Source organism: Myiozetetes cayanensis, unplaced genomic scaffold, assembly GCF_022539395.1.
Source record: "Myiozetetes cayanensis isolate MyiCay16 unplaced genomic scaffold, myiCay2020 scf1, whole genome shotgun sequence".
Lineage (NCBI taxonomy): Eukaryota > Metazoa > Chordata > Aves > Passeriformes > Tyrannidae > Myiozetetes > Myiozetetes cayanensis.
In genome coordinates, this window is record NW_026086604.1 from 117655007 (window position 1) to 117677901 (window position 22895).

Here is a 22895-nt window from a genome sequence, read left to right on the forward strand (position 1 = left end):
GTATTGGGATGCAAGATAATAATCTCCCAAAGTATAGGATAGTATCGATCTGATCTTCACATCAAAGGAATAAGGTTCAAAATATTACTTATGAGGTAGAAACTCAGGAATGGAAATCAGACCTTTTTTTGTATCCTTAACTCTGTATATGCCCACTACTGTCTGGGCAATGACACGGAAGAAATTAGGTCCAGAAGAGTACACAAAAGCAATTGTTGTACCTTTCTCCACATGTAAACTCACAAAGGTGCAAGCCAGAGAACACTTCTTGACTCAGAGTGCTGCTTTACTCTTTGGTATTTAAGATTGACTTCAAAAACTACAGTGTACCAGAGGAGAAACCAGGGAAGACTATGGGCATTTTAATGTCTTTGTTTCTAAATCCTTGAGTCATATCTGGAAACAGACCATACAGGGCTAGGAAGTAGATAGGAAGACATGGTGATCTCTGCTGGTCTGATTTTGAGAGAGAAATTTTGCTCTGATCCGGTAACCAGCTTGACTGTAAGTTTCTCAGCAACAAAGCCCAACACAACCAAGAAAGATAGTACCAGTAGGTGCTATTTTGCATTCCCAGGATGCAAGCTCCTTGCACTTCTACATTTAATTTCTTATGTTGGACAATCTCTAGTGAAGTTACAGAAAATCAGAATTCAGGCCATTTCACCTTCATCCATGAGGGAAGGGGAAAATTCTCCTTGTAATGAAGACATCCTGGTGCAAACATGGGAGTATAAGATGGGAAATTCAGAGCTCTGAACTCTAAAGGAGTATGTGATTTAAAACATGTTGTTTAATTTGCTTCATGGTTCTTTATTTAAATAAAATAGTAATGCCATCTTTCTTGGCAGGATTTCTCTGTCTTAAACAGATTCTTGATAGAAGGAGCTGTCTTATTCCAAGTCCCATGTAGCAGTCAACTAATGAGTCTCTGATGGTATCATGTAAACAAATACTTCTTTACTATAGCAAAGCATTGTTTTAGTGACACTTTTTTATGAGATTTGTGTCAAGCCTGATCTATTTCAAATGAATGGGGAAGCAATTCTGATTGAAAGCAACTGCAAAACCCAACTTGCTACATAAATTCCAAGCTTTTGACTGGGAGTTCCCACATCTAGGGGTTGCAGTTCACTCTAAATCATGTTTGAGATGTGGACAAGACAGTAAAGGAATGAAAAAAATGGAAGAAAGGTAGACAGATGGCACAGTGTAGAACTCTAGGCGTAACTCTAAGGAAGATGTCATTCTCTGTTCTTTCTTCCCAATGTTGTTTTTGTTGCAGTACAGGGGCAGGGGTATCCGTGTTCGTGCTTTCTTCCCACCACATATGCACAACACCTGTGGTTCATGGGAACGTGGGAGGAGGTGGTTCTTTCTCTTTCCTTCATCCTTTTCATACTACTTATTCTCCCTCCCCTTCCTTCTGGATGTACAGGGCAATGAAAGGAGGAATTTAACCAGATTTATGCTTTTTCTCTCTTATACAGCTGTATATGTCTTGGGATATTACAATTGGGTCTGTTTCTCTTGCCCTTCCACTAGAGTTCCATCATATTTTTTGGCTCCCAGGCTTCTCTGACAGAAGGATGATAATATGCATGTGATCTGTTTCTGCTTTAGGTACTTACAGATTGCGAGTGGCAGCGGGGCTGTCCAGCTTCAGCTTCTTTTATGGAGTTACTGCCTCAGTTCCTTTGAGGAACAGAAAAAGAAACTGGCTTCCTTTCAGGTTGAGGGTGGGAGGAGGACTTCTTTCCACCAGACAGTGGGAGGCTGCCTTTTTTTCATGCATGTTGCTTTCCTCACAAACTTTTAGTGCCCTATGCAAAAGAAATGTAGTTTCATAAAATACGATCATCAAATTTATCCTGACTTGTCTCAGCAGAAGTAGCAAAACTGAGAGTGGAATTTTTCCACTATGAAGTAGTCAGTTCAGATGACAGAATAACATTAGGGAGTCCCTAAATGATGTGGTTCTCTGGGACTATATTGTCCCATTTGATTTGACTCTTAACTAAATGGTCACTGGCCAAGCTCCCTCATCACAACCCAAACTGATACAAACAATATTGGATAAAATTAGATCAATCTAGCTGTTGAAATTCTTAAATTTAAGAGTGAACTGCTTTTGTTTGTTTGCTTAGTTAGGTTCTATGTCTTCCTCATCTCTTCCTTATCTGTGAGGTTGCAGTGTTCTAAAATGAGCCCTACTGGGTGAGGTAAAGCTGTAAGTGTTGCACACTGATGCCTCCCAATGACCAATATAAAGCAGCACATGATATATATTTGTAAAACTCTTCACCTCCCCCACTCATAGAACCATCATTAGATCATCTTTTTAAGTAGCTATCGAACCTATCACATAGCAGCCAGTGATTGTCTTTGTGTTAAATTCTCATTTAATGTTGTGCAGTGATTGCATATTATCAAGCAAGGGGTGACAGCTGCATCATTTTACAGTGCATGTACATGCAGCCATAACTCTTGTATTTTTAACACAATATTCCACAGAAGCTGAAATAGAAGTTAGTGTACTCCTAATCTTAAAAGTAATAATAAAAAAATTAATGGAAATATCAAATTCTGTCTATTTAAAATTCCATCTACTGTCTTATGGTATCCAATAAAATATAGTTTGTTGTCTAAAGAGCCAGTTGTATTATTTAAAGAATGCCTTTTCATTTTAAGTATTTTCGTACTTTAAAAAATAGCATTCTCTATGTGCTCCTATCTCTTGTCTTTTTCCTGTTACAAATGTATTTAGATAAGACCACCATAAAGAAATTAGTTTGTGGACACTGATTAAAAAAACCCTAAACCAACCTAAATATCAAGGAAATTGCCCTTCCAGAGATGGTGTTCATGGTTTGAGGTCAGACAGTTGATCTTTAACCCAAACTGCATAGTTTAAATGTGTGTTTTTAGCACTGGGTTTATCTGCTGATATCAGTCCTTTTTTGTATGTTTATATTGGTAGAACATAACAAGATTACATATATTTTGATGAATAATTGCTGCCTTGTAAACTTGCCACCTGCCTACAGTGACTCTTATGAATATTTAATGATAATAAGTAGTAGGAACTTCACTGTGTTGCTCACATGCACTTAAAAAACCCAGCAGCACAGGAATATGTTTTATTCTGCCTTTTTTTGCTTGGGGTAAGCAGTATGATATTTATATACATGTTAAATATTAGACACATCTAACATATTCCTGTTCTTAGTACCAAGAGTTCCATTTAAATCATGATTCTGCTATTTCAGGAAGGGAAGGATGTAGGATGGAAGACAAACAAATTTTTGACATTCGAATTTTTATTTTAAGTTGAGGCAGGGTCGACTGACTAGTCTTATGCTTCTGACTATAAATTAGTGGTTGTGAAAAAGGAAAAAATACAGGTAAACCATTTTGCAGATGTAGGTATATTCTGCAAAGTCTAAAATTAGTGTCTGTAGGTCAACAATTTCGTAGACCTCTCTGCAAAGTCTTTGGTTAATCCACTATCACCTTACAGATCACTAAAAGGCAGTACTTTCATGTCATATTGCAAATTAGGCAATATCTGTCAACAGCAGGCATCACCTTTTATCATCTCTTCATCTGGTTTCTCTTTTTGTAAGCATGTAATAGAGGGTCTTCACTTTATATGTTGCTTTCAGATATTTTTGTACAGAGCTGGTATTGAAAGCCACATTTCTGATTTAATCGCATTGAATTGTGACTGATGATTTTGTTTGCACATTTGACAACTTAGTGCTTTTATTATCCAACTTGCTTTACAGACCATGTTTCAAAACAAAGTTGCTATATCATGTTTAATTACGTATTTTTCCTTCTGAGACTTGCAAGGCCTCTACACAGCTGTATTTTTTCCTTACTAAAGCAATGAGGACAGGAGCAACAGCTCTGACATTGATAGCTAGAGTGTTTTTTTACTTAAAATAATCTGGCATAGTAGTTATTAGAATATTTTTTTTTCCTTTCTATGTAGCTCCTGCATATTGAGAGAGTAAAATCCGTAATTTTATTGATGCTACAATAGCATTTTTCTTAAAAAGCAGTGCTTTACAGAATTTGTTTTTCTTTCAGGGAATCAGTTTCCTCCTGTTGCAGCTCAGGATCTTCAGTTTGTTCTGAAGGCTGGATACTTGGAAAAACGTAGAAAAGGTAAGTCTAGCTATCTTTGTGAAAGTTAGTGTGTATTTAATTTCTGGGAAGGCTGTATGCCTGTACTTAATGTTATACACATGAATAACTTTATACAGGAGTGATAAAAAATGAGAAGAAGCTGAAAGGTTGAAGCATTGTTACGCAAAAGAAGCATAACATAATTGCTCCCGTAGTATTAAAAGAAAACCCTGGTTTTTTATTGACTAACAAAATCATGCAGTGAAAGTCCACTGTCAGCCATAATTCAGAGACTTTCAGATATTTTTGAAGAAAACATTAGGAACCTATGTAAAAGTACCATATGTTGACTTCATGTTTCAGTGAGCATCAAGATTTATTTTCCTTCAAGAGGGCAAATATTGATCTCAGTTTTGGTTCAGTCAATATTTACCTTGATTCAATAAATCTTATATTGTCACTTTAATACCCACTTAATGCTGCAATAACTCTAGGAAATATTTAGGAAATTTTTCATTATTTCCTTATATTTAATGTTACACATGACTTCTCTCTTTATATGATTTCAAATTCCCATTTGTTTTCTTAGCACCAATTTTTATTTCCAATTTCCTTTTCAGTGCCATACGTTTCTCTTCTTCATATCCAGATTTTGTTTCCTTTCCTTAGCGTCTTTTCTGGCTTCTCTACCCTCTTACCTCACCCTTGAAAAGAAGTAGCATATTTGTGTTCAATAATGACATAAATCGATATAACAGATTATTTTAATTTCAGATCACAGTTTTCTTGGCTTTGAATGGCAAAAGCGTTGGTGTGCTATCAGTAAGACAGTCTTCTACTATTATGGAAGTGACAAAGGTACTTATTTATTATAAAAATTATGTTTTAATGCATAAAAGAATATGAGACTTAAGTAGAGTTGGAAAATGCAAATCAAAGGTCATTTTAGAAATGAAATGAAACTTCTAAAAGAAAGTTGTCTTCCTTTAACCAGTTCTTGAACAGTGCTGTGAATGTTCAAAATGTGTAAATATTCTTCAGAACCTGTAAATGATGTACTTGTTTTCTGAAGCAGGGAAACTGAGGAAAAAAAAAGAGTAAGTTTCTTGTAAAGCTACTTTGTGTGCCAGTAACAGCTGGCTTGATAGTATGATAGTATGGCACTCAACTGTTTTACTAGACATAAAATGTTCTTTCTCTCCAAAGTATATTAATTTTAAAACATCCTGTAACAATTAAACCTTCTGAGTTCTTAAGAGATGGTTCTATCCAGGAAAATATTAGTCCAAAAGCTGCATAGTGGAGTTCCTTGTTTCTTTTTAAATTGTTCTGGAAAAACTAGGAATTAAGTAATGTGTTTAACTAATAGCCAACTGTGGAAGCTAAAGCTAAGTTCTGAAGGTGGCTTTTAATGGCCAGTTTAAAAAGAATCTGGAATCTGGTATAAACATTGGGCTATCACTTTGAATTTTTAAAATGACAGTCAAAACATCCTTTAAACTGTTTACCATGTGTATTTGGTGTTTAAGGGTAGAGCAAATGATACAGAAATATATCTGAGTAAATTTTAAAAGTACAACTGTCTTTTTTTTCATCCCCTCCAAAAATTCCTGGGCAAACTTTCCACTGAACTTTTTTTTTTCTTGTTCTTCTTCTGTGTGTCTTCTTATGTTTGAATTATTTTGTGTTTTTTTTTTTTCTTGAAAGAGTAATTTATTTTGCTCCAGTTTGTTTCATTCCTTAGTATGTTAATTCATTTAAAATCATCCTCTCTTTAAAAACAAAAGAAATAGAGTCTAATTCTAAGTCCTGTTTTCATTTTGCTACTATTTTCCCACATGTTCTGTTTTCAGAGTTTTGTTAGTATATTTGTGAAATGTTTCATTTTCTTCTTTACTCTTCCCTTGGGATTTACAGATTGATCAAGCTTCAAAACCATAAATAATCAGTATTGAAAGATTTTTTGGAGGTGTGGCATAACACTGATTTGTCAGTACTGATTTATTTCTTTCACTGGAAAATTATCATGTGCTGTTTGTTTATATATATAGTTATATATTACCTAGTACTTTAAAAACAGCAATTTTTTTCAGAATATATTGCTAGTTCATAAAGATTGTTCTACATTTTAAAACCTTTGTATTTTTATCTGCTATTTTTTTAGAAAAAAAAAAGATTGAGTTTTTAAAAATTATTTTCCTTGTCGCTATGCTCATTAGTTTATTTATGCTTTCTAGCATATGGACTTTGAATTAAGGCAGGAAAGTTGCCCACCTACTCTGTTTCCTAATTTTTTTTTTCTTTTGCAACAACCTGATTATCAAGTCTGTGTTGAAACTTCTAATACCTGCGCTGAAAGTTAAGATACATGGAAGTATATTCCCTAGCACTCAAAAGATTAGTGTCATGTTAGGAATTGACTGTGGTATTCTGTGGGATCTCTTTCCTTTATGAATCTATATAAAAATGTTCATCTTATACATTTACAGCTTTTGTAGGCTGCAGGGTTTCTGAGGAAGGTTCTCCTAACCATAAAGTAAGGATCTGGGAGGGGCACATAGTCCATGGAAATTGTATAGAATCATAGAATCATTTAGGTTGGAAAAGACTTCTAAGATCACTGAGTCCAAACATTAAACCAGCACTGCCAAACCCACCACTAAACCGTGTCCCAAAGAACTACATTTACATGTCTTTTAAACACCTCCGTGGACAGTAACTCTACCACTTCCCTGGGCAGCCTGGTCCCATGTTTGACAACCCTATCAGTGAAAAAATTGTTCCTAATATCCAATCTAAACCTGGTGCAACATTGAGGCCATTTCCTCTTGTCCTATCACTTGTTACTTGGGAAAAGAGAACTGATCCCCACCTCATTACAATGTCCTTTCAGGTAGTTGGAGAGAGCATGGCATGGCTGGACTCCAAACAGTAGTTCATGGAGGAAGCAAACAAATCAGATGCATGAATTTCTGTCCTACCTCCATGTGACTGGTGCTGTTAGTGCAGCATGGTGTAATGATTTAATCTTGCATATATTGGATGCCTAAATCACTCCTGAACTTGCCTTTGAATAAAAAAGGGTTTTTTTTCTAGACTAAGGGTTTTTTTCTAGTCTAAAAAAGGGGGTATTTTTCTAGACTGGTCAGAGGTACTTTCTTCAGCCCTTGGATGCGATCTTATATAAAGGTTCCAGTGCAGAAGCAACTTGCCATCGTTGTGCAGAAACTGGATACCAGCCATAAGAAACTAGTTTACTGTTGAAACTGAGCTGTCATCCTAATGGTTTTAAACGTATATGCTGCTGTTTATTGTGCTGTTTAGCTGCAGATTGTCAGCATGGACGATGTGTGCAATGAGGCAGTCATGAGGAGGTCTGGCATTTAGTCTCTTGAAGAACCTGAAGCTGTTTTCACTCCCGCAATTATGGCCAGCAGTGGTACCTGCCATAGTACACTATTGTGTTGGGTCCTTCTTTTACTGTGAGCCTTGATGCTGTGCCAGGTAGCTCGGACCGTGTAGAACATCAGTGTGTGTTCTTACCAACTGTAGTTCTTACCAACAGTGTTGGAAGTGTGTGTTTGGGTGGCTTTGTGCGGATTGCTGCCACTCCTGGGATGGTGTCCATAAACAATGCTGATCTGCCCTAGCCTGTGCAATGTCTGTGGAGGTTTTCTATAAGCTGGGCCCTGGTTTCTGGCAGGTCCCAGGGCTGATTCACACAACAGGTGAATTCCCCCTTGTCAAGGTGAACCTTGTTTCAGAGTAACGGGGATTCTGGGTGTACTCAGTCCTGCTGCCTGTGTCACTTTTAATGGGTGCTAGTGCCGCTGCATTGTGGGATGTAAAGCTGAGAGGCAGCAGGGATTTCTAGGTCCATCTTGGCTTGTTTTGAGTTGTGTCTGTTTTTGTAACCAGACTGATAGGTGAATAATCTGCAAAGGCTATTTTGTGTCTGGTGCACTGTGTAATTTGTTGGCCAAGGTTTGATTTTTGCACTTCAGTATCAGTGGAAATGTAACTGAGTGGTAAATGTGAGGCTATACAGATGCCTTTTTTATTATTTATGTAGATATGTTGTTTCCACAATGCTTTTAATTCTTCTAACATTCTCCTTTTTGTATTGGGAAAGCAAGAAGAAGTGTGGAAGTGTATAAAGCTCATAAACACACATAAGGAAGAGTTTCAGGATGAATGATGAAAAATATAAGACCTAGTCCAGGAGAATACAATACAAGCCAAAGCCTGTGAAAATACAGTAAATTGCTGTGTGTTTGTTCACCTAAGAGACTACAAGCATTCTTTTAACAGTTGTGATGCCTGCAGGCTGGTGTATGTCTTGTTTCCCTGTTTTTTCCTCTATTTTCTCCTACATTTGGTGCAGCCTTGGGTAGTGAAACAATGTTATTTATCCATGCTTAGACAGGTCTCAGCGACTCACCTACATTTTTTTCCCTTGATCAATGGTATGTGGAGTAGATGGAGGAACAAGGCTTAAAGGTTTGACCTAATCACGTGTCAGGAATAGGTATTGCGGGAAGTGCATGTGTATTTGTGCCGGTGCCTCAGTATCTGTTGCTGGCTTGTAGCCCACAACATTGCAGACGAGTGTGTTCAAATGTCGAAGCTGGGTGGGATTTCCAGAAGCTTGCCTGATCCTCCTTTTCGTAGTCTTTCCTTCCATAAACGTTTTATAGACCTCTCTTTTCTTTTCTTTTCTTCCATGCAGTTGCGCCCTGAGTTGAGTACTCTAATTGCCTGTCGTTTTTCTATATGATCTCTGGCTGTTCCTGTGTCCTCAGACACCAAGATGGTATGGATAACCTTTCAGACCTCAAAGTGCATGTGAAGAAGGAAAGTTAATTTGTTGCTTTATAAATGAATGAATTAATGGCTTCATTACTTCTTCCTCACCAGGCCACAATGTTATATGCCCTTCTGTCTCAGCAAACTGGAAAGATCAGCTAAATGTTTAGCAAGACAGTAATTGATAACATTATGGTAATTTTTCCCCTGTTAATGGGCACTAAAAATTTATTTTCATTTTTATAACTTGAAAATGGTATCTGCCTGCCTGCCTGCCAGTAATATGATGTTGAAGAGGAGTGCGATTCAGAGGCTTTTAGAAGTCTTAGTATATTTTTTAAAAATTCTTTACTTTTAACATGGACATGATAATTTTGGATTTCTCTGAATAGTAAGATAGTGACAGCCAGGCCAGTAGTGGACTACTGCTATTTGTGCAAAAGAGGAAATTGTGCATGCTCACCAGGACTCTGTTGTAGCAGAGTGATGGCAATCAAAGGCATCTATCTAATGTGTACCGGATCTTCTGTTACGAGACTGCTAAATTCAGACCTCGAGAGGCACACTTACGGTTAACAGTGTGTTATTTAAAAAATGACTACTGGGTATAAGCAAAATGAATATAAACAAATTGGTACCCTAAATAGTGTGTTTCAATCATTGCATCCATTTCTTAATTTTTTTTTTTTTTTTAATTTCCATTTCTCAGAGGGCTAGATTAAAGGAAAGAAGAAAAAAAAAAGGCGATTACGTTTCAGATCTGCTGTCTAAAAGGAAAGAACTTCTGCGCATGCATTTGAGAAGGACTGTTCCAAATGCTGGAAAAGGAATTACCATTTTGGAGATACTGACACTTAACTATTTTTAGAAAGCAGACATCCTACACATGGAAAAGTATGTGAAACTACATTTAGCGTGAAGCCATGTAAACCATAAAATCTTACAGGCTCCTAATTTCAAGATGAAGAGAGTTAAATTATAGATTCTAATAGTATCTATAAATACTTTATCACTCTCTGAAATCTTTCTGTTTGCCTTTGTTCCCTGTGCCTTCCTCTGCAACTTCTTTCTACTACCCGAGTACTCTCTATTCTTCAGAGTGCACTAATTCTTTTTACATGTGCTAATAATATGGACGCACTGCCTTAGGCCTCAAATTTACAACCCAGTCATTTCAAGATCTCATTGAAGGTTTACCCTTCTTTGTTTTAAAAGTTCCCATGGACTTAGTTACACAAGGTTTCTTCAAAACCCTTTTTCTCTGCCTCCCTTGAGACTCCCTTTCCCCAGTATAATATTGACCCTGTTTCCATTGTTAAGAACATTTAACCATTTTTAGGATGAATGAAGTTTATATGTAAGAAAAACATTTAAATTTGCTCTCAAATGTAATTAAAATCTGAATTTTTGCTATTTTAAATATCATCCTCTCATATTTATTTCTCTAAATACCTTAGTTTTGACTTTTTTCATAAGTAGTTTCTGATTCACCACTCTGCTATACTACCTCTGTATGGTTCTTAATTCCTGTTGCAAAATGATCAACACAGACATAGATTTATTTTTCTGTTGTGTGCCTGACATGGGAAGAAGGAGAGAGGAGGAGGATGAGGGGTGAGACCAAAGAACAGCTTACTCTGAAATGAGATTTGACTTCACTGTGGAACAGCCTATGTGTGATGTTATTTGTGATCCTTTGTGGTTTTACAAGGCTGATATTATTATACTTTTTGCATCTCTGTTCTATGTTGTTCTGAGACAACTTAAGGGTTTCCTGTTGTTGAACTGAAAAGCCCTATCTTGAGAAAATGAGAGGCAGCAAAAATGTTGTCATTCTTCAGAGAAGCGTGTTCCATTAGCATGTGTCTTCCAATTTCAACCTAAGTATTCTGTTGTGTTAGTGCATAAGCAAAACTCTGGCTCTGATTTGGGGGTTCAGAATGAAAATTAAATAGCTGTAATGTAAATGTGCTTCTTGAAGCTACTTCTAAGGCTCCTGCCATAAAACCCAATTATATCTAATTTTAAGTCTCCAAGTAAAATCTTTTAGTCTTCAAAGTTTTTAAACATCAAAAACTGTTTAATTCTCCCTAAGGCACAGTCTCCAGAAAGTATTTCTGATATAAACAATTTAACTCTGCATGTGAAAGTTCACAGAAGTCACTGTGGCACTCACTTCACAGGGCAGCTTTGAACTGAAAGCCTGAGTCTGTCTGCAGGAGTACTTAGCTGCAAGCCTTTGCAAACAAAGTTGAGATGATTGTTGAGTCTGATGATCCCAAGATGGCCCTGCCTTCAAGCCTGCACCTGACTACTGTGCCTGGCCAAAAAGCTACCCTGGGCTGTGGTTTGTTCCATGGCGATCAGCTGATGGTGTTGGTCTCCCGTCCTAACTGGAAAGGTGTATTCTGCAAGAACAACTGGGATTCATAGACCTTCGTTGCTTGTCACCATCAGAGCATGCAGCTGAGCTACAGCTGGCCTGTGTCCTGCCATTCTGTATTTGTGGAGCCGTTTCTCAGGACATACTAGGTCTTACCTCTGGCTTGCTGCCACAGGGAGTGTGAATGCATACTGAGAGTCTTTCTCTCAATTTTAGTGGGTTCTGAGTCAGGGCTGTGAAGTGTCTCATTGTCTTAGAATTTCTGCATTTTTAATGTTTTAACTATATGCATGATACTACACTGGACTTTAGTCAGAAGTTACTGCTAAGACAATAAGAAGTAAAAGTAGCAATGCTATGACTAGCCTATTGCTATAAAGGTCAGTGAAAAAATTTAATAGCAAAGGAGATACATATACATATGTATTTGGTGGTGTGTACTGGTAATTTTCATTAGCACTGAAATGAGACGTTCAGAGAGATAAGACAAAACCAGTATAAACTCCAGAACAATCAAATAGAATATGTATACCGTGCACCATCCCCTTCCAAAGTACAGCATCTTTGTGTTTTAACTGCAGTGCTCTTTGAAAGAATGAGTAGCAGTGCAGAGATCATATGAGATTCGCTGTGTAAAAGTGTATTACCATAAAAGGGATCATCCATGTCATAGAGAAGCAGTCTCAGAAATAATCCAAGAGACTAAATTTGAATATTTGCCTCATTTTTATCTTGACAAAATGTTTTTACCTTTTGAACCTGGTGTTTATTTATTTTGTCTGCGTGTTCCTATCTTCTTGGGTTTTGATAAACCTCCAGCATGGGAGAGTGGGAAATTAATGTGTTTCACTTGGTCTTCTCCCTGAGGTCACAAGTGAGGGAACAATAAAATTCCTAGGCAAAAATGAATTTCATTAAAATGGAACCTAGTTAACCTATTGCAAGTTATTATTTCTAATATCTGCCTTGGTGTGATTTCATGAGCTTTGCCTGTGTGTGCTGTTTGATATAGGGATGGAGAATTGAGAAAATATAAAATATTAGTACTGTATCATTAGGACTTATTTAAGACATAATAGAAACTACTGTGGGGGAAGGGACTAGACGTGAAAATAGAACAGTGCCCCGGATTTTCTCATATAATTGTGTTATTTGGTATTTGCTTGCCCTGGGTGAGAGTTCATAAAAAGGTGGAAGGACAAAGAATTTGTGTCTGTGCGCATATAAGATTACTAGCAAGAGTGTTTGACTGGTGACTGCCCTTACATCCACTAACGTTCATGTTGCCATGTTAGTCAATTTTTGCCTTCTTAGGAGCGGAAAAAGATTTTTTTCCTATTAAATTTCCAGAAATATGACAAAATTATGTAAAAAAATGTAGTTTTGTCTACTGTAGAATTTTCTCCTTTCGTTGACAAGCATAAGGAATGGATGCTCAATTTGCACCTAAGTTCTATTCAGCAATACTTAGAGCAGTTTTGCTCTTGTGCCTGATGCTTATTGTTAATAAATGCTTTTCTCTACTGTGTGAAAAAAAACCCCACACTGAATGGCATTTTCTTCCATATGCAACTGTACTTTGTTCTTTGTTTGCCTTCACAAAATGTGACTCATGGTGCCCATCTTCACTTGAACACTGCACTGTGATCTGCAGAAATTGCAAAACTTAATCACTTTTACATTTTTGGTTTGTTTTTAATATTCACCAAAATATGCCAGAGCACATAAAATCCAATGTAGAGTTTGGTGTGAAGAGCTCAAAAGGAGTACACAGCTGCTGCTTGCCCAACATGCGGTATATTTAAACTCAGATCTGTTGTAAGTGATACTTTTATAAACCAGAGCCTTTGAAAAGTAGAATTGTCTTTAAAACAACCACATGGCTGTACATAATAAACTGTGGTAGGGCTCAGTACTTTTATTAGCTAATTAAACATTTGCTGTTTTGAGAGAAATGCGTTTGGAACCAACACACATGCACACACCTGAATTTATAACAAAATTCATTCTGTATTTCTACCATATGGAAAGGAAGCACATCTGGGAGTGGGTGGGAGAATGTGAAAAGAAGCTTTTCCAATTGCTTAAAAAAGGAGTTTGAAGTTTATTTTTTGAGTGAAGTGGTTAGTTTAGGAGGGAGCTCAGCAAGTTCTGAGTTAGACAGGTTTTCCCTTTGGTTTACTGAACCTGAAAGAGACACTGATTTATAGGAAACGTGTCTTGCAAGTTCCAGTTCTTGGCTTTCCCTAGACACAAGTGTCATAACACGCACTTCTTACTAAATAAGACCACCATCTGCAAACATCCCCCTGTGGAATTCCTTATGCATCCTACAGGAAAATGTACTTTTGTGTACATCTTCCTTTAAAATAAAGCTTTATCTCCAGAAGCATCACTTAATCATTTTGCTAAAAACTTTCCTGTTCTTTGTAAAATTCATGAAATAGAAAACAAAATCTGAATAAACGATAACCTGCTGAGCCACTTACGTTTACTGTTGTAAATGAAGCTCTAACTTTGTTTTTTATCTCCAACAGACAAACAACAGAAAGGTGAATTTGCCTTAGAGGGCTACACCATCAGAATGAATAATAGCCTTCGGAAGGATGCAAAGAAAGATTGCTGTTTTGAAATCTCTGCTCCTGATAAGCGCATTTATCAGGTTGGACTTTTTTATGTTGACTTGAAATTAAATTGATAAAGCCGTTACAATTCCAGTTACTGAATTAACATTGCAGTAAAACAACCTTCGCTGACATAGGAATGAAAAGAGGAAACCCTCACTTGCTTATATTGTATATTCATATATTAGGAAAAAAAATCTGATTAAACATATGTATGTACATGTTAAAATATTATCTTTTTGGTCAAGAATGAGGTAATCTATCATCTTTATCTATTGGTCATTTCAATATTAGCATTTTAATATCTATTTTATAGTGTGTCTGTGTGATTTTTTGGAGGAATTAAATAGTAAAAAAAAAAAAAAGAAGTTAAAATATGTATCAGTGTTAAATAGATATTGTACTGGTCATGACTTTTAAAGAAAAATCTACATAAAGGCACATATCAGCTGTGCAATTCAGAGATCTATCAGCTAGACATCAATATAGAATGTAAGTTTAATAAGTTTTAAATATCTGAGATTGCGGTTGAAAGCCAGTTAATTAAGCTGTCAGGTAGTGTGTTGGAGTCTGACAAGAACATTTTTAAGAAAACTGTACCCAGCAGTCTAAAGAAATTCATGGGTGTCTTCTAATTGTCAAGGGCAAATTTTGTTCATCAGTTCTGGCTTTGACATTGATGAAGAGAAGCAGCTTTTTTCTGCACAGCTGCCAGCTGCTGATCAGAGTTTCAAATCCATCATCCTCTCCTTCAATTACGTAAATTTGTCAAAATTAGCTGTACATTATAAGAAGCATCCTTGCAAGAAAAGTACCAGAAAACATGAAAAGAATTACTAATGGTTTCTTGAGGAAGTGACGAGAATGTTACAGTCCCTCTTTTTTATTGCTAATGAAATTGTAGTTGGGTTTATTGTCATTACTGCTGGTAGTTATTAATGAATGTTTAATAGTTTACAGCTGCCACTCCCAAAGAAGCAGAGGAATGGGTAGAGCAAATCCAATTTGTAATTCAAGGTAAGCCAGCCAGTAGAGCAGTAGCCTTTATTGCCAATAGTGCTTAGTGATGGTAGTTCTGGTCGTTAACTTCTCTGTCACGTTAGTACATGTAGTATTCCCACATGTGAAAGTTTGGAATAGCAAGTCCTAGTTTTCAATTGTGTTGTAGCTTTTATATGACTTTTCTAATTTTGCAAGATTTTTCTTTTCTCCAAGAATACTAGAAATACTAGAGAGCTTGAAGGCTCTCCCTTATATAAGCTCCTTTATGTAAGCTGTCCCTTATCCCTTGAACAGTATAAGAAAATAAGCAGAATATACTGTAAGGAGCGGGTCATAGAAGAATTGTTTTCATTTTGCGTAAATATCTGCTTAGGCCTTCTTTTCTACTAAGTGTTAACCTTTTAAATTGCTGCCACATAGATACAAGATTTAATACTATTCCTGAGGAGGAGGAGTACGATGATGTTGGACAAGAGAACAGTGAACTTACAGATGATAGCATTTATGAAGAACTTAAAGGTACTGTTGAAATTTCTTACTATGTGACTTGTGATCACTTTGTCTTCTCTACTTCTAGTTTGATAACTCTGAGTTGCTTAAAGTAAGTAAGTAAAGCAACACAATAAGATACTTTCAGATTTTAGATTTTGCCATGACATTGAGAAAAGAATGTCTTCAGTTGTGAGTGAGAACAATTCAGTTTTCTTTAGCAGGAGCATCAATATAGTGCAGAATGTGTAAAAGTGAACTCAGGGGACTTTTGGCTCATTAACATTTTCTGGTATGTAATTTTTTTTAATTAAAAAATTGACTTGCCTTACAGCTTTTCCTAGCAACTTGCCCATTATTTTTTCTTTATTCTTTTTGGCATATGTATTAAGCAAAAGTTCATTATCACTCCAAATGTTACTAGAAGTTTCCATCTTCTGCCTAATATATGATATTATAATCATTCAAGAAAGCATTGTGTGTGTTTGAAAGGGCTCTGGAAATGAACTGTAAAAAAAGCAAAATGAGTATCGACACTGTTTTGTTTTATATCTTCCAGCATGACTGTAATTGTACAGAAACTTTTTTGCTGTGGACTTTTTAATATGGTCAAATGATTATGGCTCTAAATGTCCACATGTATCTATCAGGGGGCAAAACAAAGGAAAAAGAGCTTGTGAAAGTTCTTGGAGTTGAGTGTAAACATTCAAGTACCAGGGGAAAGTTGGTAATTTTTTATTATATTTTGAGAAGCTACGAAAAAAAATTAATTACCATTAGTTAACAAATGATATTTTAAAGTGATGTGACAATTAATAATCACTTTGTATGAAATAATGTTCTACATGCCTTGCTGTTTGGAGCACTGCAATTATCAGCAATAACTTGAGAGGAAAAATTAGTTGTGTCATGTGATGCTGACTAACTTCCTGTATCTATTAGGTTGAATTTTCTGACCATTGGGGAAAGGAACATTTTACACTAAGTCATGCTTTTCATTTTAAGGTTGTTTCAGTGGAGGAAAACAACAAGGGAGCCGAGAACATAAGTGTCTCATGAAAATGATTATCATAAAATTCTAAAATTGTAACAGCACCCAATTCTTTAAAAGCTAGGGTTTTTTTTGGATTGTACCTAGACTACTTCAACACAGAATGCATGTTCTGCTGAAATGATGTGCAGTGTGTCACGCATGCTGAAAAACTCTTCTGCGGTGAATATAAAAACTGCATTACAGGGCTTAATCTTATAATTAGAAGATACAACCAAACCACATTACAGTCCTTTTTGGATGCTCAGGTTCTTACAGAAGATGATCTTATATGCTTGCTTATGTTTTTGTTAAAGAAGCTCTAGATATATTCTGGCATAAATTACTCTTTTTTTTGAGCTTCACTTACGTTACCTGTTACTTGAATCTCAAACAGTAAGTAGATCTGGAACAGTAATACATACAATATTGGGAGAGAACCATTAGTTAATATGTACTTTGAATTCCTTGCTCTGAGCTCTGTCTTCAGATTTGCTGCCTTGGTGTGATTCTGCAGCAGTTTAGAGTATTTTCACTTTTGTCCCATTTTTATGTCAGTTTTCCAGAAGCTGTTGTCCTGTAATATGGCTAATAAACCTGAAATGCAACAATGTCACAAAGAAGGGATAGTTCAAGGAATCTAGTTTCAATTTTTAGTTAAATTAATTTATTTCCCCATGGTCTTGGAGTAGTGCTTCATTTTCATGTTATCAAATAGGGATTGTCTTTCTTTATGCTATTTCTATCTCATCTATTTGAACTGTAAACTTTTCAGAAAAGACTATCTTACCTTTTACAGTGGAGCTCTTAATTTTGACTCTGATGTGTTGACGTAAATGAGTAAAAACAAAACATAGGTTTGCAATAGATTTTAGTTGATTCTTTAATCTTTTTATTTTCCACAACTGTGCTGTAATAATTATATGCTTAAATGGAATTACAAACCTATGGCTCCAATACCTTAGAGCAGTCTTTCTCTTTTTAATCCATATCATATTGAAGAGTGTTAGGTGAAATGCTAGTTGACAAAACTCACAGGAGCTGGCCTTATATGTTTCTTGTGTAGCTGTTCATCTAAACTTGATGGTAAAAGAGCACACTCCAGTTTGGTCTAGTCTCCTTTAATTAGGCCTAATTGGTTGCATTTAATTACAGTTGGCTGTCCTTTCTATTTTCCCAGGTAAGTGAATTACTCTTTTTTCCTTTCATGGCCAAAGGGTGGAGCATCATTATCCCTGCTGTTACCTGGCCTAATAATATAGAACAAATAAGGAATTCAGAATGCCTGTTAAGAAAACAGAAAAAAATTATTTGAACAGCTGCAAAGCTATGGTAAGCTCTGGAATGCAGAAGGCAAATATGCTAGATCCTTGTGAAGAGGGAGGAGAAATTAATCTGCACTTTGTTTTTGTCCTCAAAACATTTTCATGTCAGAGGCTTCTAATATCTGTTTTCACAGATTCACTAGCTTTATAAATAGTGAATTTCAGGTACAGAGCTCATTGTACCTTGTTATTATTTATTTGGCTATACTTTGCATATTCTCAAGTAAGTAAAATTTTGCATTTCTGTGGTTCTCTGGTGGCTTTTATGTCAGCATTTCAGAAGAAACTTAAGCCAGTTCATTTAGTAATATTGGGTTTGGTATTTGAATAAGGAGTGTTTGGATTAAAAAGAGGATATGGAAATTTTTGTGCAAGTTTGAAAATTGGGAAATTTGGAGAACTGCTGCAGTATTCAGGACTAACTGATGCTGTATTCTCTAGCTATCTCACTGCTTAGCTATTTTTTTTTCCTGCTTCTGACAAGAGACTGTAGATGAATTTTCCAGGCTGAAGCTGGATAGCTTCAAATCAGTGTCTAGAATGGTAACAGTCTATCAGCCTATTAAAAGCATAGATTTCAGTTAGTTGGAGGGTGTACAAAGAGATGTGAGAACTTTAGTCTTTTGATTTGTTAAGTCACTTTCTTCTTTAATAGCACATACAAATTCATATTTACCATAGAAGCACCATTTTCCTGGTTCTCAGTATTAGTGTTGTACTGTGGTTATTCAGGTAAAATCAAAAACATCAGAACTGCCAAAGAATTACCAACTCGTAAAACTTCCCTTGCAAGATTCTTCAGGAAAAGAAATCTTTATACTGTCTTCAGCAAACTGGGCTTTAGTATTTTTGATGTTTAATAAAATCACGGATGAAAACTTGGCTAAGCAAAATTAAAAATACTGTCAATAAAGACCCATTTTTTCTTAATTAGCTATTTATTTTCTACCTTAGTAGACTCTGTATGATTTTGCAGTTCACATCTGAATGTTATAAGCTGTAACATAAAACAACCTCTGAAACTGTAGTATTAAATAACTCTGTGTGTGGGTAGAGCTACCTAGATGCGCAGAGTTTCTAGTTTAGTGGTGTTTTAAACAATGGGCTTGTCCTTGTCACAAAAGAGAACACGTGCCAGCTTTAAAGTTGTTACCATCTGTTACAGACCTTGAAGACAGAATTTTTTTATTAACTTGAGGTTTCAGTGACATAATTTTAAGGGCCTTCAGTACTGTCATCTGTGGTGTCATGTCTGTGTGGAGCACATACCCAAAACTGCAATGCTAACTATTGCCTGCCACCTTAATGCTTTCTACAACCTCAACTCAGTTTTTGTACTGTCTACCACACTCTTGCACAATAGGAGAAAATAGGTGTTAATCTGAGCTAGCATACTTAAATTTCAATCTTGTATTGGCTTTTTTCTTCTGTTCTTCTCCTCATAAACTTGCATTATAGCAGTAGTTTCCAAGGTATACAGTGTAATTTCCATTAAAATTATTCTAAAGGTAAGTTTTGGTTCTTATTTTAGTGGTGCTTATTTGGTGCATGGAGGTAAAAACTGCTCTTACAGAATAAGTAATCCCGAAGCAATGTAATGTGACACAAGATTTGTGACACAAGATTGTGACTTTGTGCCATCGTGCCATCCCTTCTCAGCCTGTCCATAGCACAAAGAACTTCTGGGTGAGAGAAGATAAGCACGGTGAAATTCAGTGCTGTGGTGATCATCCAGGCAGTACAATTTGCATCAGTTCTTAGTTTTCTGTAAATTAAATTTGATGATTGATTCAGTCTCTGATCGGGTGAAAGATGAAGGGAATGGAAGGTTTGCTTTTGTCTTTTGATTCCTGCTGTCAATCCTCTGCCAGTTTGGTCAAGCCCAGGTATCTGGCCAATAATTCTGTTTTGCAGTGTAATTGGAAGCTTAGGTTGGGAAACTCTGTAACTGAGGTAAAGCCCAGGCAAAGGTAGAAAATGTCTTGTCTTTCATGCTATAAGAAGTGTGCTGCGCAAAATACACTTTGTTTACTTATTTTAAACAAATTATTTTAAGTAGTTTTGAAATTATGTTGATGTTTCAGAACTGATTTCTGACAGTGAATATGAACGTAGAGAGTGATCATCCTGTTTCTTTCTTATGGTTGTTGTTTTAAGCAGCTTTGTTGCTTTATTTTTTCCTAACAGTAAACCCTGGCAGTTAGGAAGCATAACTTAACTTAATATCATCCTCATTCTCACTTCTTTCTGGACTGCTTGAGTTTTGAAGCAGCAAATTGTTTTTATGATGTTATATTCCTTTCCTGAGCATGAAGATAGGGGAAAAAAAGAACATATCTCTGACTTACCTCTTTCTGGGAAGCAGGAATTAATGATTGTTTAGTGGAGTTTGAGTGTAAGTTTGATGTGTCACTCATGAGCACCAACTCATGGCAAATATTTGTGTTCTCAAAATGTAATGTCAAAAATACTGACTTTTTGACACTAGAAGGGAAGATTTCACAGCACTGTGTTAATGAAAATTCTTTTTTCAGGACACCTTTGCTTATTTTAGAGTTTTCAATGTATCACAGTCCGGGTATCTGGGCTCAACACAGTGTTTGGTCTCAAGCAGTCCCAGTTGTGCATTACAACTGTATCTCAGTTCCTAAAACCAGTAACCTAAAAGGAAGATATTATTAATTGGTCATTACAAACGAGAGAAGTAGGTGTAAGTCAGCAGAGACATGGGTGATTGTGGAATCTGTGATCATTGCTGTTAAGTCATATATCTTGGTATATGGTCCAAATCCTTCCCAGCAAGTGTTGCTTGCTTTAAGTAGTTAGGGAATTCTTTACTTTTTGTCCATAGGATAATATATATATATATATACAGGATTGTATATAATGCTGTTGTGCTGACAATTTTTTTTTTCCATGGAAAGAATTCTAAATGCTTTTCATTAGTAAATGATTTCAAAGTGTAAGTAGGGTCTGGAATAAATGAATTGCAAAGGAATGGATGTAAGATTTTTGAGGACAGTACTGAAGAAAGGTCTCCAAACTAATTACTGAAAGTTTTTTGAATAATTTCCATGAGAACACCTTTTAGATTCAAGAACACAGCAAGGGAATTTTTTTTCTTTTCAGATGGTGACAATTCTTCAAAACAGTTTTTTTTCATTAATTGTATCTCAGTATTTTAAAGAAATTAATATTTTTAATTTGCTTAGCCATTGCATTATTTACATATATGGAATATTTTTGCATATACTATCTTGCTGATAGCTGGAATACCAGAATAAGGACAAGGAGGTGCTACAGGGCTTACTCAGTTTGCTGTATTTCAAAAGTAATTAAAATAATAAAAAGCCAGTGAAAAGCAGATGTGAACTATCTTTTAGTGTCAGGGAGTAGTAAAGAAAAGGTTTTTTTTTAGATTCAATGTGTGTTGTTTTGCTGTCTTGATCACTGGGATTTGGGATCTACTAATAGTCTTTGATGATACACCAGACATGGAAATGATTGAAAAACAATCTCCTTGAACTGGATATTGTTGAATCCCAACAACCATGATGAAATGGAGCCATGCCTGAATTCTCTGTCACTCTGGGTTCTGAGGCAGTATGCGTATGGGATTTATGTATACCTTGAAGTGTCCTTCAGCTAGAACTAAATGCTCAAGAGACATGAGTTATGAATCCAGACAAACATTTAAAGACATTGTATCCATAAGGTGGTTAGAAATGTGATACCTGGACCTCAGCTTTTTTATTTTTTTTTTTTTTTTGGCACAAGAACGTGGGCATTATCTTCAACTAATGTAATCCTACATCTAAAGAGGGAAGCCTTCTTTCTATTGATGTTGGGTGTCAGTGATGGAAGAGGAAGTAAGACAATCTAGTGTAGCTGAAAAGAATGAGATGTCCATTGAGGGGGAAGTGGCAAGTCTTTGTTAGGAAAAATAAGGTTTGTAGGCTCTTCTGCATTTCTTTTAAAGTGACTATAAAGTGACAGTCTGTGAACAACAGGTGGCCCGTAGCTGTCAGAGAGCCTACTGTCCGTGATACAATTCAGCCCTTGCTCCCTCATCCCACACACATTTACAACGTGCAAGTGAGGAGGCCAGTAAAAGTGGAATAATAACTGAGTATTCATATTTAGTCTGATTTGCATGTGAGAGGTATATTGACTGATGGAACTTTGGCTGGGTTTGTTTACGCATAAATACCCTTAGAAAATCTAAGAGTGTTCTTTATTTAGTAATATACATCTGCTGCATAAAGTTGGGTCATTTGTGAGAAAGCACTTAATTACAGTATCTGTAGTAAATGGAAAATGTGTGCTAATAAGTTTAGGTATTATTTCTCTCTTTGAACTCCATACAAGACATCAAAGTGTTCAGATGTTTCAGGCTTCGTAGATTTCAGAGTTTAAAAGTGGAGAAAATAGAAGTGACCTTCCTGACATTGTGGTCAACTGTTATAGCAAATTGAAGGAGTCCATGTTGGAAAGGCTGTGTTTATCAAAGTCTCGGGTTAGCAGTGGCTGAATTTTATGTCTCTATTTCAGAGATTAAAAAAACCCACAACAACTCTAAAGCCTAATCAGAGCAAAAGAAAACAAACAGAAAACCAAACAAAAATCCACCACCAAATAAACCAGAGGTTTATTGCCTATTGTCTGTTGGCATTTTAAAGCTTATTTGCTTGAAATTAGAAGATACAACTTAATAATATCTAAAAAAGAAGTATATTAATCATGCTTTTCTATGTTTAAAGAACTCTTTCAAAAACTAATTAGCACACAACTCATTGAAATGAATTGACTTACCAAAATAAGATATTGTGTAGCAAGTACTGAGCAGTCATTTTTGTATTTTCTGTGCACCAGTGCTAAACAACATTTGACACTATTGATTTGTAAAACCAATCTGATGTGGACAGTATGTGACAGAAACTGTTATTAAGAAATAGAATCCGGTCTCAGAAAAACTTGTCATCCTGGCAAGACAAAATCACACAAAGTAATTTTACTTGTATTACACTTTTTTCAGTGTTGACTCTCTCACTGACAGCTGGCTTCATATAAATGTGAACAAAGCTTTATTTATACTTGCATGT

The 22895-nt window shown here is 36.0% G+C and overlaps 1 protein-coding gene across 12 annotated transcripts in view; it reads left to right on the plus strand.

Annotated features, from left to right (window-relative positions):
- SKAP2 (src kinase associated phosphoprotein 2) overlaps positions 1–22895 on the plus strand; it is a 186979-nt gene that overhangs the window by 65517 nt on the left and 98567 nt on the right. For all 12 annotated transcript variants that reach the window (XR_007629004.1, XR_007629000.1, XR_007629001.1 and 9 more), the window contains 5 exons: positions 4096–4173; positions 4909–4992; positions 13861–13985; positions 14901–14964; positions 15370–15468. Coding sequence is in view for 9 of the 12 variants with exons in the window: in XM_050316032.1 (XP_050171989.1) it covers positions 4096–4173; positions 4909–4992; positions 13861–13985; positions 14901–14964; positions 15370–15468 (450 nt within the window). In the remaining 3 variants the exon portion in view is untranslated. The remainder of the gene's footprint in view (positions 1–4095; positions 4174–4908; positions 4993–13860; positions 13986–14900; positions 14965–15369; positions 15469–22895) is intronic.